The sequence below is a fragment of the Schistocerca nitens genome, chromosome 6 (genome assembly GCF_023898315.1).
Source record: "Schistocerca nitens isolate TAMUIC-IGC-003100 chromosome 6, iqSchNite1.1, whole genome shotgun sequence".
Taxonomy (NCBI): Eukaryota; Metazoa; Arthropoda; class Insecta; order Orthoptera; family Acrididae; genus Schistocerca; species Schistocerca nitens.
Window position 1 is genome coordinate 42,850,095 of NC_064619.1, and position 20,169 is coordinate 42,870,263.

Consider the following 20,169-nt stretch of genomic DNA (forward strand, 5'->3'; position numbering starts at 1 on the left):
TGTGTAACTGAGGCGGGATGTGGGCCCAGCCTGGTATTGACCCAGGGGATGTGGAAAACTGTCTAGAAACCACATCCATGCTGGCCGGCACACCAACCCTTGTTGATAATCCACCCAGCAGATTTGATCCGAGGCCGACGCGCCTGCCAGAGTCCAGGAAGCAGCGCATTAGTGCTCTCAGCTAACCGGGTGGGTACTGAAAGAAATAAGAAGCTAAGTAGACAGTAGTTTAGTATAACATTGTTTCAGTGAACCCCATCCAATTGTTCCAAGATAGTAGTTATTTACGGCCATTTTAAATATGTAGTGTCTCAGTTCTCTTAATTTTCTTAGGGCGTTATTCTGCTCCAAGGGTCATCCTCATTGGCAGAGTTTGTAGTAATACGTGCATAAATGAATAAATTTAAGAAATATTTGAAGAGCAAGCCAAAACTACACAATTGCAGGTTGAACAATTTCTTATTCATCTTGAGTTCTGTAAAAAAAAAACTGTTGGCTATTGTGGTTGGGATACAACATTGTCTTCCCAGGTGATTACCTTCAATTATTTTTGTGCACTGTTACCAGCTAACTCCTATGGCCTACCTTCAATTGTAACAGCATTTGAGATTAGTTTCAGTATGGCAATGTGATTATTCAGTACTTGTATGGAAACCCTATTGCGATTATGAGGGTACTTCAGAAAGTAAGTTGCACATTGTCAGAAAGAACTCTTTTTCTTGGTTTCCTGCAGACATAATTCTGCAATGTTATGGTTAACAGGTGTGTTGCATTGTGCGATTGAAGCGGTGCAGCAGCTGGAAACACTCCGAAGTTGAAGTACACGGCTCAGTATGATTCTTGTAAGCAAAATGATTAAATGGCACACAGATTTATGGTGAAATTATGTCAGATGCAATGTTTGGTCCAGCTGTAGGGAAATAGTACCAACAACTAGACTAAGGCCTCACAGAGTGGGTGGTGGTGATAGAGAAAGAAGGCCATATACATCGACTACAGATGACAATGTCCAGGCAACTAGGGAACTGATTCTCAACAATCAAAGATTTTCCTATGATGACATTCATGCAGCAGATCTTAAAGGAGAGGATTTCTGTTGTCAAGGAATTGAAAGATTGGTAGATCATTCCGATCCTTTACTGAGAAGTGGTGACTATGCTGGAAAATAGTGTAGAGTGTCCTTGTCGCTTTGAAGTGTAGTGCAACGTTCAATAAAATTTTCTTGGTGTGCCATACATAATAATTTGTAACTTACTTTCTGAAGTCTCCTCGTAAGAGCCAAAGGACATGAAAGGGAAGCAGTAGTTGAGAAAGAGTGAGATAGAATTGATTTGCAAAGGAAGTGGAGTGAGGAGAAATAAAAACTTTGAAGTTCTTGGAAGTTTAGTTTGAAGGGATTGGATAATATTATGTAAAGAGGTAGTAAGATGAACATGAACAAAAACAAAACCAGAGTAACAGAATGAAGTCAAATTAAATCAGACGATTTTGAGGTAATTAGATTAGGAAATGTCACTAAAAGTAGATGACGGATTTTGCTATTTGGGCAGTAAAATAACTGATGATAACAAAATTAGAGAAAATTTAAATTATAGACTTGTAACAACAGGGAAATCATTTTTGAGATTAGTGGAATTCGTTAAAATATTTGCTAATATATGAGAGGGAAAAGTTAATAAAAATCTCAGTCCTTGACGAATTTACTTCATTTTTTACACAATACTCTAATAAACATTTGGAGGGGTTTGGTTTTACATTTTTTAAAATAACAAGATACAAATTTTCTGTTAAAACCATCCACAGAGAAGAAATTTTTGTGCTGTCCTGTGAAAATGTGCAGTTTTGTTTTCTTCCTTGCAGTCAGTTTTAACAGAAAATCGTTTTAAAAACATTATGTTTATGATCAGAATACTTGTATGCACTCTGTATTGTCCGAAACGTTTAAATGCTACCTGCTCTCAGCTTAAAATTATGTGAAATAGTGTCTTTTTTGAAGCTACTGTCCTCACAAATCCAGCCGCTTGAAAGGTCTCTCATGCCACATATACAAACGATCTCAACTGATTCACCCATTAAGTTTAAGCTATCAGAGTGTTTTTCGCATGGTCAGTTGTATGTTGCCTGTGGGCCAGTAGTTCAAAAACCAGTTCATACTGTTACCACACAACATCCACAAAAAGGAAAAATATTGTATATTGAGATGTTTTGTAATTGTGTTGTGAATAAATATGATAAACCTTAAAATAATAAAAACCAAATTTGAAAACAAAGGAGCTTTTTTCATTCATGTTCTGTATGATTTTTTGTTATTTAGAGTTCCATACTTTCCAAGTGGGTGAAGTCGCAATGAGGAGCTGAAATATGTGTCCTGATAACTATCCTTAGGAATACCCTGGTTTAGGATGTATATCCAGTTCCCATACATATTTAGCAACTGTGAAGCATTGCTGTGTTTGATAGTTAAATATGAATTTAAGTGTCGAGATGTCTGTTCTGAAGATATGTGTCTGGAGTATAGCCCAGACTGCAAGTGATAAGTGGGTGATAAAAAAGGGAGTAGAAGCTTTCGAAATGTAGTTCTATGGATTTGTGTTGAAGATAAAATGGGCAGTTTAAATAATTAATGAGCTGGTTCTGAATTGAATAGGAGAAAAAAAGAAATTTAAGGCATAACCTGACAAAAAGAAGTAATGGCTTATGGGATATAGTTGTCAAACTGATAATGTGGAGGGCAGTGTAAGGGGGTAAAAGTTATATAGGGGAACTTGACTTGTCAATAAACCAGTTTGAATGGATGTAGGTTGCAGTAGTTGCGCATAAATGAAGTGGATAGCGTCAGCTTGGAGAGCTGCATCAAACCAGTCTGCTGACTGATAACAGAGGACGAGAACAACACATTGAGTTCTCTCTTGTAAGGAGTCCTGAATTCATTCACAAATCTGGTCTAATATTCGGGAAGCTCAAAATTTGTTTGTTAAATGACAGTGCAGAACTGTCTGTCAGTGTAAACCAGGATGCCCTTAATTACTGCTTTATGGATTTTACGGACAAACAGAGCAAGCTCTTTTCAAAAGATTTCTGCTTGCGACATACCCATTGAATTTAATAAAGAGATTTTTGTCCTAAAAGGAATCGTGATACGAGATCAGAAAACCTTATGTTACTGTACGACAGATTGATGTTAGCAGTATAGGTCTTTAATTATGTACATGTGGCTGACAGTCCTTGAAAACAGGATTGCCTGCACTTTTCCCAATCAGTTAGTGCTCTTTGTTGCTTCAGGGATTAACGTGGTTTGATGAACCCTCTGCCAGGCACTTAAATGTGATTTGCAGAGTATCCATGTAGATGTACTATAAAATGTTGCTGAAGGGGAGCAAGTTCTTGCACATAATCTTTATAGAATCTCACACATCTCTCTTCTGGACCAGTCTTGTATCCTCTGTTGAGCAATTTTAGTTGTTTTTCTGTTCCACGATCAGTTTTCTCAACATGTGCCATTTTGACATTGGTGCAACTGTTTGAAAGGTGAAACCATGTTACAATATTCCTCAGTAAAAACAATGTTGGTAGCATGAATTCAGTAGTTTTGTTGTGTGGTCACTAAATGAGTGCTTATGGTTTTTCAAACAACCAAAATGCTCTTGGGGGGGGGGGGGTCAGGATTGGTTAGCAAAATTGTACTTTTGAAGTCATTGAATGCTCTACCATTGCTCTCCTTATGTTCACTTTGTCTCCATTCAGATTCTGATTGTCAACCAGACTTTAACCTAGTTTAAATATGTGATGAAGCAGTCTTTGCTTTTGTTGAAATGTTCTAAGTCAGCTTTTGAACACTATGATTATTTGCCATGCCACACATCCTTGCTTATCACTTATTAGTCTAAGGCTTTTCTACAATGATTTTGAGTTTTAGCTTCTTTTCCTCCACATCCTTGTTCTGAAAGCTGAATATTTGATATTGGCTATTCAGACATTCTGCATGTATCATTTTATCCCCCCTTCGCACCGTGATTCCTGCTATGGGAAAGGGGGGGGGGGGGGACAGTTCCTGACCTTTCATTATATTTGTTGTAACACTTACCCTTCTGTATGTTTAGTAATTCAAAAAGCTCCGATTTCTTAGTTACTAGGAAATCTAAGACATTGCCCTCACAAGTCCATTCCCAAAGTACCTGTGCAAAGAATTACCAGACCAGACTATAAGCAAGAGGAAACGGTATGCAAAAAAGGAATTGGAAAAATAATTACTATAGTCGCACTAAAAGAAGTCCGGACATGCAGCAAGTTGAATTTATGGTATATACAGGGGTAGAAAATGGTCAATTTTAGTCTGTATTTTTTAATTTTGGTCTGTAAAGTCACATTTCTTCGTCTTGCTTCCAAATTTGACCAACTATGGTCCACATAGACTCTTCTCTCCTCCTTGGAAATGTAATGTATGGATCTCGTTTTTATTGGTTTCTCTTCAAACGATTTTATGCGGTTGGCTCTGCTTCTTCTTCTTGTTTTAATGGAGACACTGGAGCATAGAATGCCTCTGGTTTCATAACTGAATTATAGTGCCCGATTTTGGCCATGGAGAATGTCACTCCTCTACTGTAGCTGTTCTGTATTCGTGTGTAACGAAGGTCTAATTTCCTGGCTCTTCCTTTGACTGCCTCTTTACCTAGTCCATATAGTTGGATCCATTCTCCAAAGTATTTGAATTCATCTGTCCGTTTAATGTTGGTATATTCCTTCCTTTCCTTTGGGATTTTGAGACTTGTTTTTCCAGTGATTTTATGCAAGACCTGCCAACATTCTTTGCCTATCCTTCTGATTTTCTCACTAAAGGACAGTGTCATTGGCAATACTTGAACACATGATTACCATGTTATTTGTTTTTTGCAAAAGTGTATTCAGATTTTTTTTTTCTGGGTTTTCTCATTTTCTCCAGAACTATATTGATGATGATCAGGGATAATCCTCCTCTTTTCCTGACTCATGCCTTTATTGCATAGGATTCAGAGCTTTCTAAAAAGAAAAGGGAAAAAAAGAAAAACTTTGCTTTTCATATGGTGTCTGGCAGGGTTTGTTTTAAGAGCTACCTCGTTTTTCCATCATTTCCAAATTTGTCTAAAACTGTAAGTAAAGCTTGTCTGTCAGTTGTCATATACTTTTTTTTATGAAGTAGACAGTAGTTACTACCAGCTTTAGTGCTATAGAGTAGCATGTTTTTACCTGGAAGCACAGAGAACAGTGTAAAGTGAAACTGAGTTCTTCACAATTACACTTATCTCCAGCCAGTGCTGGATATAACAGTGGTGGTGTAATTTCATCGCTTTGAGCTACATCATAAATTAACCTTATTCTGTTAGACCAACTTTTAAGGGCAGAGTTAATCGGTGATTGAAAATGGTGGGTGGAGGGAACTTTGCTGTTCAGCCAGCTTGTGAGGACTACAAAGAAACCTTTGAAGCAATGTTTCTTGGAAGTCTTCCCTCTGAGTTCACCCTTTCAAGGACAAAGGTAAGATATTTAGTATTTGATGCTTTAGCTCCATGCTTTAAAAGCAGTTTGTGGATGATATTGTAGGAGCGCATTTCTCTCTTCGTTTTGATGAAATTGTGAATGCAGCTTTTTTTTAAAAAGAAGAGTTTCAAACTGTAGTTAATTCCTGGTTGATACCAAACTTTCTTCATTGGTAGAGCCACTGCTAGTGATATTCTCAAAATTAAATTAAATGTCAGATAATTCCCAGCTTTGTTGTTGAAAGCTAGCGATGATAGTTTGTGATGCGCCCAGTGTTAACAAACTACGAATTGTCAGATGAATGAGTCTCCAGTCCTTTTAGGAAGAATAGAGCTGATTTGTGTAACATACACATTATCCATAATTCTTTCGAAAAAGGGTTACAAGAATCAGGTGAAAATGCTTCAGACATGATCTCGTTCCTCTATATTCTTTTTTGTAGCCATGCACCACATTGGGAAAGTTTTGATTAAGGACAATCGAATTTGAAATTTCTGGGTCATCATTTTGTGTGACAGCTGACATTAGAACCAGCTGGAGAGAGACTTCCAGAACAATGATCACCTGTTGAAAATTAGTTTCTTCAGTTCATACCCCAGCACAAAAGCAATTTGATGAGATTGGAAACACGGAAGAACATAATGAAATGAGTTGATGAGTTATTTGATACGTAAAAATATTGTTGAACAGTTAAAAGATAAAGCTACCAAAGTAGAAATTATGTTTGCTTATTGTGGAAGCGCTCAAACATGTTCAAGATTCAACTTTTCACTAGGTGGCAGGGACATAAATATTGCATCTTTTCCTCAAACATTTGAAGCATTAGTTACTACATTATAAAAGCCTGATAATTCTACATGGTGCTAAGGACCCTGCTATTGTGCCCGAAACAACTGATCATCATCTGATGTCTCAAGCCATTAAGAGTCCAGACTGCTTTGATAAATCCAAAGTTTTCTTACTTTCATTCCTTTACCCCTGCTTCAGGTCTCTGTAAGACTTGGTTGTCAGTTTCACAGACATATGTAATTTACCTAACATATACAGTAAATCAACCCAACCCTTATGAGGACTGGACTGCCTATTTTGAGTGTTTAAATATACTTGTAAGGTACTATTGCTTTGTGATGTTTTCAGTTGTAAACTTACTACTAGATACCTCGCAACAGTACTGAAATAATAAATTGCTACTTAAAACACAGAGGGCAGTATTGAATCGCAGACTGTAAGCTTTCAGTTAGAGTTCTTCCAGGGCAGTAAACACACACAGAAGCACAACTCCCACATATGTGGCCACTGCCTCTGGTTGCTTATGCCCAACAGTTTTGTCTTTAAATTGCTGGATTGCAGTTCTTTCTGCAGATGTAAGGTTGGTGTCCATGTTGAGGGATTTGGCAAATGATAGTGAGACAACATTCAAAATTAGAAAATTCTGGAAAGTTAATGGAGTGATTTGGGGGTAGTAGCTGAGGATTACTGTTGGGTGAGGGAGTAATCTGAGTTGGTTCTACTTGTAGGAGCTGGGAGAAGGAGAGAAGGTATTAAATAAGCCCAGCATGATTGGATTTGGAATGAGACGGAGTTGGGAAGGCCTCAGTGTTAGAAGACAGTGGCCATATTTTTTGGAGTTCTGCCCCCCCCCTCCTCTCTCTCTCTCTCTCTCTCTCTCTCTCTCTCTCTCTCTCTCTCTCTCTCTGTGTGTGTGTGTGTGTGTGTGTGTGTGTGTGTGTGTGTGTGTGTGTGTGTGTGTGCGCGCGCGCACACGTTTCTACTTGGAAGGAGGGGCATTGTCCGAAAGCTCTAATATTTTTGAATCCTTTTATTGTGCTTATGTCACACAAGGCCTCTTAAATGTAGTGAGTAGCAATCCATCACTTTCATTTTATTTCTATTCCAACCAGGATTTCCATTTCCTTATTTTTTATCTCCATTGCTGTTATTAACTTGTAGGGTTGTAACTATATTGTATAAATGCAAAATTCTGTGTGTTGCAGAGCTGGAGACGGACTGTTCCCAGATGAGACTACATCAAAACAGTTATTTAATGGTACCCCCTTTGAGGAACTACCTATATTTAACATAAAAGTCTCCCCAAATAATACAATAATAAGTGTAACTGATCATAAAGGTAATTTAATTTCATCATTTTGTCTTCTGATTTGAAGTCATATTGCTTAACTTAAATGCTCTGTTTTGAAATAACTTTCAGGTGTGGTTAAGCTGATGCGGTCTTGTGGAGTTGAAGGCTTCAAGAATACACGCAAAGGGACTAATGTAGCTGCTCAGGCCACAGCTATCAGTTTAAGCATGGTAAGCATTGTCATTATTTGGTGCATCAACTACTTAACATGACAAAGAAGATGGATATTACGTACCCCAAAACCCTTTGTTTTTTAATTGTGAATGGGAAAAAAGAATTTACGAAGTTCTCTAGTAAGTAAATTATTTAATGTGCATCCACTCCCACTACATTTGAAGGCAGGTGAAAATTCTGACTGCAATTCAGAAGAGATATCAGCTGCAGCTCAAAAAGCAGTTTAGATAAATTGTTTCCATAAATCTGTCATAGGACCTTGTATTCTAATAAACCTTACTGCTGCTGCCCAGAAGAACTTTACTCAGAAGACTCTACAGTCCTTGATGTATGATTTGATGCTGCATCAAGCAAGTTGGTGCAATGATAAGCACACCGGACTCCCATTTGGGAGGACAATGGCTCAAACCTGTGTCTGTCCATCCTGATTTAGATTTCCTGGGATTTCCCAAATCACTTGAGACTAATACCAGAATGGTTCCTTCAAAGGGTATCGCCGACTTCTTCCCTATCCTTTCCTAATCCAATAGTACCAATGACATCGCTATTTGGTCCCCTCACCCAAGTCAACCCAACCAACCTTCCACTCTCCCTTACTGAAACTTAAAATAGTATTTATGATGTCCCATGTTGTTGTGTAGAAATTTAGTTAGCTGTTCATGGCTGCTTTGAGTTTCTCTGTATTTACTGTTAATTGCAGGGAAAAATTACATTTAGTTCAATTCAGCACACGAGTTACACTATGGTGTAGTTAAAAGTAGCCCATGTAAGTATAAAGTAAATGCAGTGAAATTACAGAAATGAAGAGCTGGAATGGATTTACCATTTATTTACAGTGTAAAATACATTTGTAGAAGATACTGAAAGTAGCCCCCTGCAGCATCAATACGCAGATGTGCAAGGCTAAGCATATTCAGGCACACCGGGTGTAAAGTTTGGATATCGATGGCTGTAACTTCACGGCTGATGTTGTCTTTCAGTTTCTGTATTGGGTATAGATTTTTTTCATAGACTTTGCTCTTAATGTGCTCTCACAGGAAAAGATCGCTTGTTATATCTGGCAAATGAGGTGACCACAAATAATTGCTGACAGTTCGTTCGTCAGTGAAGACACTGTGAACCTAATAAATCATTGTTGATGATGTTATTCAAACTCTATATGCAGTAATGTACTAGTTTGACTGTCATCTTTTGCAATTGCTGCACAACTGCCACACAATAAGGCTCCAAGTTAAGACTTTGTGCATGTTGGGCCAATTTACATGTAGATTTCTTTGGGCTCTGAATAATTCTTTGGCAAATGTTTGCAGTGACTTTTGATGTATGAACTGAAGGAATTCTTTGTTTTACGTTTTGCACAGATCCACAGGTGCACCAATTTCTGTACATCCTCTCTGTGGCTCTCTTTGCTGCTGGTCTATCTGGATACTTGACCCCGAAAATTTCGGGAGTTTCCGTAATGAAACTTGTTTCCATATATGCGGCCACAATTTCAACTCTTTCTTGTATTGAGTGAGTCATTTTGCAGACCGCAAAGAGAAATGTCTAATTTCACTAATGAAATAAATTGAAATGCTGACAGAAGAATGCTAACAGTTTATTATTGCATAAAACTGTCCCTTGTTGTAGGTAATATTGCATTCGGAATCATAGGAGAGCCGGGCTGCTTTTAACTGCACCACTTTGTATTTAAAAAATTCAGATTTTTAAATCTAATAAGACCCTGGGTAGTTGCACCAGATTGAAAACTTTACCAGGAAGTATCAGAAAATCTTTGCTTACATAATTATACCATGATATTGCGCCTGCTCTCTAGATCAGAACTATGTTTTATGGCTCTGGGCAACCACAACATGCACAATTACATCAAATGGAAAATTCAGTTGAGACAGTTTTTCACCCTCCAAGCAGGTAGTTTCCATGCTCACACTTATCCTATGGGTGGTAGTTCATGTAACAGCTGATACAGAAATGCAGTTGGTTATCCCCCCCCCCCCTCCACACACACACACACACACACACACACACACACACACACACACACACACACACATTCGCTATGTGTAACGTATTTTACTACAGTAGGTAGTTCGTTGGTAATTAATAACGTTTGTTTCTTATTTTTCAGAAAGCTTTGGAATATGGATATAAGACAGTTCGTGTTAGAGTTCGAGGGCTGGGTCCTGGTAGAATGGTGAGTACTGTTTTATACAACTGCTTCAGTGTGTTGTGTTTTCACTTTGTGTGTGTGTGTGTGTGTGTGTGTGTGTGTGTGTGTGTGAACTTAGAATGCCTTAATCATTTGCTGCTGCACCTTTCTTTGTGTCCCAGATCTCTGGTTTGGAACACCCCCCCTTCCTTCTTCTTCTACTTCTACTTCCTGTTTCTAGCAATAGCCTCACTCCACACATACGTACACAATATGGTGAGTAGATTATGCTAACTTATGTGTTCATGCTCTGGTATCATTGTTTCAGCATATGGTAGGTAGACTGCCCTCTTTCTTACACTTAAGTGTTTGGTTATTATAGTAGGAAGCTACAAAAGTGGCAGCTGAAGGGGTAAGTTGTAGAAGGCCAATTCTCCACCTTTTCTGCCTGCTGCCCCCATTTGTGTTCTCGTTGCACACCTCAGTCGGCACAAGTTAAAAGCCTTTGTCCCATATGTGTCAAGCAGATTTCAGCAAACTGTGCCATCAGACAATGCTGTCTATGATCACTTCATTACATGGCACTACCTTGTAAATGATATGATACACCTGAGACTGGTAGGTAGCACATTGCAATAATGATTTTAGAATCGGACATGCTCAGTGTCTTAACTTTAAACAATTTATTATAGCTGCAAAACCATGCATTTGAAAATGCTGTAAAGAAACAGCGGCCTCTCCATATTAATCTATTCTTGTGTGTTTTAGAAGGTATGTTACAGACAAATACATTATTGCTGTTAAATTATACTTTGCATTTAAGTTTTAACCGCAGTACGAAGCAGAAAATGTGAATCTTCTGTTCCTGCAAGTAAAACCGGCAAACGTGCTAGCTCAGGCAGTGTACGCCTGGCAGTTGTTCCATTTCATATTTATGACTTTGGGGCAAGGAGAAAAGGGAAGACTACAAAATTGAGTGGAGAGAGGGAACAGTAGTCACAGCTTTAGGAAGGGGAAGGACAAACAAATACAACATTTACTGCAGTTAGAGCTATTTGAAGGTTTTGTTCTGAAGACTTAACTGTTTGACGACATCTGGAGCAGTGGCAATGCATTCACTGAACTTTCTTGGATGCCTTCCTTTAGAAAGTAATTTTCTTGCAGATCTTGAGCATGGTGTACACACGTAATTCTGTCTTCCATTGCAAAATCGATTGCTTCCTGAAATAACTCCTGCACATCTTTCAGTCTTAATGTGCATTTCCTTTGCGCTACCTCTCCGTTCACTAGGGCTGTCACATTTTCCATGGGATTTAATTAACAGTGGTAAGGGAGCGGACACACAACTATGAGTCCCTTTTATGCTGCTAAGCTCTCTAGTTAATATTGATTATAAGGATGCTTCTAGTGCCCAAATTCCTACAACATCTCCGCGTTTGGTGCAGCCTGAAATACTTTTCTCTTCTAGCCAATATGCAGTTCTTCCTTATTTGTACTTGAATTAGGAATTTTCTCCTTTTTGTTGAATGAAAATACATTAATCATGACACTGACACAACCCTCTTCCAAACTAAGTAATGACTCTAAAAAACAGTGTTTTACGTACATCACTATTCATTTTTTCATGATCAGTGGACTTATGGGATGTCAATATTAGTTTTGTGCTTTTGATAAAACCATACTTGGACAATCCTGCATGAGACAGAATAAGCCTACTTCCTTTGCCAGTCAGTGCTCTCAACCTACCATTGCCTTTCAAATCCTGCCAGATGTGCTTCCTGGTGCAATTTTGATTGAGTCAGGTTTCCCAGAGATAAATAATACAATGATGATTCCCCCCTACCTTCCCCTGCCTGATGCACAGTTTTCTTGGAAAAGTAGCCCTAGGTGCTAAAATACTGGATATCTCCCTCAGGATCTTCCATCATTGCATTTTCTGTATCTAACTCCCAAAGATTTCAGAATTCTTCCATTGAAATAGTGGCCCCTGTGAAAGCAGTCTTGTCATTTAAAATATATGCTACCATTTGTCTTTTAAGCTACTCACCACAGTGATAAAATTCTGATGCAGAACGACAAAGAACATCTTTCCAGAAATCGCCCGAATCGGTGACAGTTTTTCTTCCACTAATATCTTTTTCTCATTTCTTGACCACAGGTTTCCTTTGTTCGTGCTTCTGCAACTATTCTCTGTACAGTTTGTATTGAAACAGCACATGCCTTTGCTGTTGCAGTCTGTGGTGCCGATAAGATTTCGTCCCTTTTGGCATTGTCTTTAGGACCATGAAGAAATTTTTATATCTTTTTTGTCTCTGTGTGTCTTTGAATTGTCATCTTAACTTGCAAGCATAAATAGCAGTACTACCCAATGAAAATCACTGCCCTCTTTGCATACATAAATTCCATGCAGCTCAGATAACAGCAAATGCTGGAGAGTGGGTAGCAAGGAAGTTGCAAAGCCTTGCTACAGCATGAACAGAGCACATTATTGTCACATAAACACTGTTAGCAGTAAGTGTTTGTTTGATAGCTGTTGCTTCTTATGACATCATCTGCGTGACACCAGTGGCAAAAATGACACTGAGGCGGTAGTGTGAGTTGTGGACGGAGCAGGACTAAGCCATAAGCTTCTCATTGGCACTCAGAAACTGAGGAAAGATAAGTGGTGGGAGAACTGGCCTACCCATCTCAGTTGCCACTTTCGCGCTCTGTAGTATTAAAAGTGATCCTCCTTGCAGGAAACCAAAAGTGAACAAAGTTTGTGAAGATGATGCAGTCATATAAACAAGTGTGGTTAGTATGTGTTTGGACCATATTTCTCTTGTCAGGTGCAGTGTATTACTGTGCGGGTCCATGCTACATGCAAATTGTTTCCAAATAAATTCTGTTTTAGTTCTTATGTAGTACTGAGTCTGGAATTAATGGTGTAGGAAATTTCATCAAATTTGCTGGTTGAAATTTTATAGAGTAAATGTGCCACTGGCCAAATCTGCTTCTTCTGTGTTCATTTGCAAACTTCATTTAGAAGTGAAATTATGGGTACATGAATGTCAGTGATGATGAATGTGGTTATGGGTGTTTAAATTCGGCCTTTAAGTTGTTTCAACAGTGAAAAAGATAGGGCGCACCTGTCATCTGTATCATCTTCAAATTATATCAGAACGATTAAAGTGTAATAACAATAAAAGTGAAATACCATAATAAATTAGCACCACTGATAGAAGTGAACCCTGCCATCCAACCCTTCACCTTTCCTCCCAAATACTTTTTCGTTATGAAGACCTCAAGGAAACATAACATAACTACAGATGCAAATTAATTATAATGTGATGGAGTGTAGTCATATTTGAAATAAGCTGCTATGTAGACCTAAACAGTATTTGAAGGTAAGATCATGGTGTTTAAATAAATATCTGACATTCCCATTTCACATTCCTGAGCATCACTGTTAACCTTTCAAATAGGTTGTGTTGCATGTCACTGAATTTAATTGATTTCTGGTGTCATGCTACTTAATAAGTATTCCAAAATCCTGAAGGAATAATTTTCCGTTTGCTTCTTTGCCACTGATTTACATGTTCATCACACTTGGTAGTATTACTTTCAAATATTTAAATCTGAGGAGCTCCCAAAGCTTACCACTATTCTTTGACTGTATGGATTCTTTCTCTTTGGTGTGGACACTATCTTTAGACTCGTGGGAGACTGCACCTAACAGACAGAATTCTGATTTGTTGTGTCCTCGAGTACAGCTACGTCTGCTCAAAAGAAATCCCTCAGCTGAAGGCCTCTTTGAGTTTTGTGGGAGATGGGAGGAAGTGATGAGCTATGGAACAAGTTGGCTGTATATCAGTGCCAGCAACAGTGGGTTGTCCAATCACCAGCTAAGGGTACTGCAGTTGACTAAAGATAAACAGATAGGAGCAACAGTTATGTACTTCGGAACGAAGAGGAGGTTGCAGCCATCTACAGTCCTCAAAGATATAGTGAAAAGAAGCAGAAGATATAGTTGAAGACTTGCAGCCAGGTACTGGCGTGTGACAGGAAAATGTTTTTTTCAACCCAATTCCTCTGGCTGCTGCAATGGGTAGTTGTGAGACCAAATTATCACAAATGCACAAATGTGTTGCCTGTTCACAGATCACAACTTTTGATCATTTGAAGGAATGAACGAAGTCCTGAGCTTTTATTCAACCAAACCCTTAGCATTCTCACTTGCGGTAGTTCTATTCTGCATTGTGAACCATGAATAAGACTAGATATAGTATCTAGGAAAGTGAAATCTATTATTCACCTGTATGCAAAAAACTGTGGGGCTACATTTTGTCTCTATAAGGGTGGTATTTCCTTTATCAATGCTGATTCTTTGAAAGAAGCCACTTTTTCTCCAGGAACAACATACATTCTGGCTGAGGATGTACTGTAGGACCCTTTTTGTTTCCGGGGAGGGGGGCTAAATTCTCCAATTACAGGTACTATGTGCTGTAAAAGAGAATCTCCACAACTGCGATCTAGGGAAAGTGTATTCAATATAAACTGTAATTGACAAAATAATTAAATTGAATAGATAAAAAAATCTACTCACCAAGCAGTGGCAAAACACACACACATAAAAGACGGTTGTAATTGGCAAGCTTTCGGAGCCAGTGGCTTGTTATGCAAAATTGTTGAAGGGGAAGGAAGGGGGGTGAAGGAAAAGGAGTGGAGAAGTCTAGGAAAAGGAGTAGACTACAGGAAAATCAACAGAACTGCAGTTCATGGGAGACTTACCACATGGGATGGGAGGAAAAGACTTACCTTCTCATGTTGTGCAGTAAGTCTCCCCTGAGCTTCTCATTTTCTGTAAGAGTTGACACTTTTATTCATTTTGTATCTCAGGAGACATAGTCTTAAACCTTGTTGCTATAAACACTCCAAGTGCTGAGGAGTGAAACATATCTATACATTCCACACATTTTGGAAAATTTTCCTACTTTCCACTTAGTTTCAACCACCTCAGTTCCAAAAATGTAAGTGAGACTGCATTCTAGGAGATGTGAGGACTTGGGTTTTGTTTTCAATTCATTTACAGTTAACTAGCAATATTTTAATACCATACATCTTTACATAAAGTGTTAATCATTAATTTCTCTATTATTTATAAGCAGATGTCAAGAAAATGTTCAAAAAATACTTTAGTGTAAGAGCAGACTCGTCATATTAATGTTTAATGTCTCGTGATTTAGAAGGTTCATTACAGCCAAATACATTATTACTGCTCATCTCTTAAATTGTAAAGGTATTTCTGTTTTGTTTATGTGGATATTCAAGCATTCCTTAACTTCACACGTTATCTTTAACATGGGCACAAAGCAGAAAAAATGGGACTTAGGAATTCCGCAAGTAACATCAACAAATGTGCCAGCACAGGTCGTAGTGTTTGGTGACTGTTGTGCCTTGTATTGATAAATTTGGGGGAGGGGAAGGTTGTGTGTGTGTGTGTGTGTGTGTGTGTGTGTGTGTGTGTGTGTGTGAGAGAGAGAGAGAGAGAGAGAGAGAGAGAGAGAGAGAGAGAGAGAGATATCATGCAATCCTCTTCTGAACCACGTAATAAACTTAAAACCCATCGTTTAAACAAATAATTATTCTTCGCTTCTTGATGATCATTGGATTTTCTGTTTTTTACTTCATCAATGCTAGCAAAACTGTGCCCTTTCATGGTTCTCACAGTCTGAGATAAAAAAAAAAGAGGTGAGGTGTGAGCAGGAGCATTATCGCGATGCAATTTCCATGAGTAGTTTGGCCACAATTCTGGTCATTTTCTTCAAATTGCTTCACACAAACAGTGCACAACTTTCAGATTGTATTAATTATTCACTAAATGACATTAAGACAGGAACTTATGATGCACTGTGCGATTGTAATCGAAAGCAAACAGTGAGAGGAATCTTCACTGGTGAGCAAACTTGTTAAATTTTTTCGTTCTTGGCTATTCAGGCAGTTACCGTAGGGTTGATTGGGCCTTGGTTTCAGTGTCATACCCATGTACCATGTTTCACTTCTCTAGAAGTTCTGAATCATAGTAAACTTCATTCAGCAGTTCCTGAGTGATGTCTACGCATCATTGTTTTTGGTCAAAATTCAACAATTTTGGTACAAACTTTACTACATCATCAGCAACTCCTCTGATCGAGGTTCTGCATTCTTTCAGAACCATTTTCTTTACTTCTTCCACATTTTTGTCAGTAATTGATGTGCTAGATAGTCCAGGATGCTCATAGTCTTCGCCTTTGTCTTCTTTGACCCTCTTTGAAATGTTTATACTGCTCATAAACTCTGTGCCGTACTCAAAGTAGATTTGCCAGATACCACAGTCAACATTTCATATGCACTGCTGCACTTTATTCCATTTTTCAAGCAAAATTTCTGTAAGTAAAAAAAATTGCTGAGTACTCACACTTATAACCTTTCTGACTATAAACAATAAACTAAATATTCAAAACAGCTTAAAATGTAAACATACATCAAGAGCATTTGTACCAATAAGATAAAAAAAAGTTTTGAAAATCAGATGCACAAAGCCCGTGAAATTAAAAGATTCTCATGACTTTTTGATCACACCTTGTATTAGCTTTGCATTACGATTAAATCATCTTCAGAAAGATCCTGCATGAAAGACAATAAGCGTTTTTCCTTTGCCAGTCAGTACTTTTAACCAACCATTGCCTTTCAAAAAACTGCCATATGAGCTTTCTGGCATGTTTTTGATTGATCCAAGTCTCATCGGAATAAGTGAGATAAGGGTGATGATTTTATTTCATGATGTACATTTTTCCCAGAAAAGTAGCCCTAGATGCTACAATATCAGATCCTTCCATCAGACTGTCTCTTCCATTGGTGCACTTTCTGTACCTGAATCCCTAAGACTTTTAGAATTCTTCCACTGCAGTGGTGACCTCTGTGAAAGCAGTCTTGTCATTTAAAAGATATGCTACCGTTTTCCTTGTTGGGTATTTGCCACAGTCGTAAAATTCTGATGCAGTAAAGTTCTTCTTCCTCTAATATCTTTTCTTGGTGATTGAAACACCATTTCTTGATCACAGATTTCCATTGTCCATGCTTCTGCAACTATTCTCTGTACGGGTCATAGTGAAACAGCACACAACTTTGCTGTTGCGATTTGTAGTGCTGATAGGATTTCATCTCTTCTGGCATTGTCTTTAGGATCTTGAAGACACTCTTATGCCTTACTATCATATTTGCAAACAAAATAAGCAGTACTGCCCAATGGAAGTTACTGCTGTGTACACTTCCACACAATGCAAAGCGAATGCTGGAGAGTGGGAGCAACAAAGGTGCAAAGCTGTGCCAGCAGCAGTATGAATGGAGTGCAGTATTGCCGCATATATCCTATTAACGATAGGTGTCCATTTAGTACTCTGTGCTAAGTTGATGGCACTTGTGGCAGAAGTGATGTTGGCAGCAATGTGATCTTACAGTTAGAGACTAAGCATGACTTTGTCAAAGGTTTCTCATTGGTGGTCACAAATGGGGGAAGACGAAGTTTGGGAGAACTGATCTATCCCTTACAGCAGCCGCTTTTTGCTGCTCCCTAGTGTAGTCAGTCTCTGGCACAATGCTGCAAATGAAATGCTGTGCAGATAATCTATAAATGAAGCTTAGCAAGCCACTAGTTTCCAGAAACAAGTTCATTGCTTCTGCGTTGGTCTCATCCTTTCTAGGAGGATTTGCTTTGACTCATTTCTTTCACAGTTAAAGGGGCCATCATATGCCTAATGTTTTTAGCTACGTTTCCATGTAAAATACACATACCATGTTAAAAGTTTTTATTTCATTACTGTGTGACTAATTTGAAACTAACCTGTCAGTCTCGCAGAACTTTTATGTTGAAACAAATGTAATCTGTTATAGGTTGATATTCTAAGCATTTAGAGTTAAAAAGGCAATGTCATTTATGCTGTACAATTTTAAAAAGATTTTATGGGCTATGCTTGACCGAGGTAGAACTGCAATATTGACGTACCAAGGGCTTGGACTGAAATCGGAAAAATACATTGAGAGCATACTTTTTACCAATAAATGCCTGGAATATAAAGTTAACATCAAATTTAATGCTCATGTCAACATTAAAGTTCCACCAGATGATGGTTAGTTTGAAACTAGGTGCAAAGTAATAAAATTATAAAAATGACACTTTGATGTTGTTATTTTAATAGATCATGTCCTTTATGCAAGCTGTGCCACACTACTTCAGCGAATTTTAAGGTTTTTAGCAACTTATTAGCACTTCCCTGCTCCATGGCTGCCCAGAACTTGACAAAGGCGAGGGGATTGCTTCAGTCAGAGGGGCAAAGCCCAGTGGATTTTTTTCTCAAAGTCAGTGGACGACATCACCTCAAACCTGTTTTAAGAGGGGTATTCTGGCAAAAGTTTGTCTGTGAACTGAAGTTGACCCAATGGACTTCCACTCTTTGACATCCTATTCTTCACTTCTGTGTTTCTCCATGCCCTCACAACAGTTAGATCCCCACTAACTTATGATCTGAGTGATCTGACCCCCCCTTTTCATCCTTTCTTAACCAATCCCACTTTCTTCTTTGAGGGGGGAACATAAAAGTTCCAAAATGTGGGAATTGCATTTCCTATCTTGAAGTTACACTTGCTAGTCATTTGGTCTTCTTCTAATTTTAACAATTTCCTTGGTTTTATTTCTTAAACACAGTGAGTACATGTTCCGCTTTGTATTGGGTGCGGGTTAGGAAGAGGCTGAGGTGGGAAGGGAGAGGGATAGGAGGGTAAGGATGAGGGGCGATAAATTGCTGCTGCGGGAGCATGCAGGGATGGGTGGGGAGATGTTAGGACAGCTAGCAGCTTGGTGCAATCAGGACGTTAGATGGAGAGTGAGGGTGGGGGGAGATCGTAATGGAAAAGGAGAGAAGTAAAAAGGCTGCATGTGTAGGTGGAACAGAGCTGTGTAGTTCTGGAATGAGAACAGGGAAGGATCTAGATGGGACAGTGGCTAATGAAGGTTGAGGCCAGGAGGGTTACGGGAACATAGGATATATTACAGGGAGAATTCCCATCTGTACAGTTTAGAAAAGCTGCTGTTGGTGAGGAGAATACAGACGGCATAGGCTGTGAAGCAGTCATTGAAATGAAGAACGTCGTGTTGGGTGGTGTGCTCAGCAACAGGGTGGTCCACTTGTATCTTGGCCACAGTTCATCAGTGTTTATTCATGCGGACAGACAGGTTGTTGGTTGTAATGCCCACATAGAATGCAGCACAGTGGTTGCAGTGTAGCTTGTAGATAACACGACAGGTTTCACAAGGAACCCTGCCTTTGATAGGCTAGGTGGGGATTGTGACCGGACTGGACCACCTACTCCAGTCCAGTCATAAACATCACTTATCCCATCAAAGGCAGGGCTACTTGTGAAACCAGTCAAGTAGTGTGATCTACAAGATAAGCTGCAACCACTGTACTGCATTCTACGTGGGCATGACAACCAACAATCTGTCTGTCCGCACGAATGGCCACCTCCGCCCAACATGAATCGTCATTTCAATGATTGCTTCACAGCCTATGCCATCTGAATCCTTCACACCAACACCAGCTTATCTGAATTGCATAGGTGGGAATGCTCCCTGCAGTATATCCTACTCCTGGCCTCAACCTTCATTAGTCATTGTCTCACTTGTCTAGCTCCTTCCATGTTCCCATTCCAGCACTACACAGCCCTTTGTTCCACCAACACACTCAGTCTTTTTACTTCTCTCCTTTTCTGCTACCTCCATTTTTTATACTCTCACAAAAGTAGCAGATATAAAGATACATGAAAACAGAAAAGCAACTACTGTCACTTGATAGTGAAGATGACCGTACCTAAAGGAGAACATATTATATGCTATACTGTACAGTAGTGGTGACCCACCATATAGCAGAAGTTACTGTATGAATTTGGAGCTACAGTGGTGTAAGTGAAAAAGGTACATTTTCCAGAATTTAAGAAAAATCATAAATTAAGCATGGAATTTTACTACTGCTGTCTTAGGATTATGTAAGATGTGCTTTACTCACATAACACTGCTTCATTATCAGCTGACAAACATCTGTATAGAAATCTTCCGGTTGTGTGTTAGAGCTCCCTCTATTTGTTATTAACAAGGAACCAGTGTTGATAGCTTATTTCT

The 20,169-nt window shown here is 38.8% G+C and overlaps 1 protein-coding gene across 1 annotated transcript in view; it reads left to right on the forward strand.

The window, feature by feature from the left end:
• Nucleotides 1-20,169, forward strand: part of LOC126262896 (28S ribosomal protein S11, mitochondrial) — a 72,976-nt gene that overhangs the window by 21,535 nt on the left and 31,272 nt on the right. Inside the window, exons 2-4 of the mRNA XM_049959791.1 lie at nt 7,509-7,642; nt 7,724-7,824; nt 9,957-10,022. Of these exons, the coding sequence (XP_049815748.1) occupies nt 7,509-7,642; nt 7,724-7,824; nt 9,957-10,022 (301 nt within the window). The remainder of the gene's footprint in view (nt 1-7,508; nt 7,643-7,723; nt 7,825-9,956; nt 10,023-20,169) is intronic.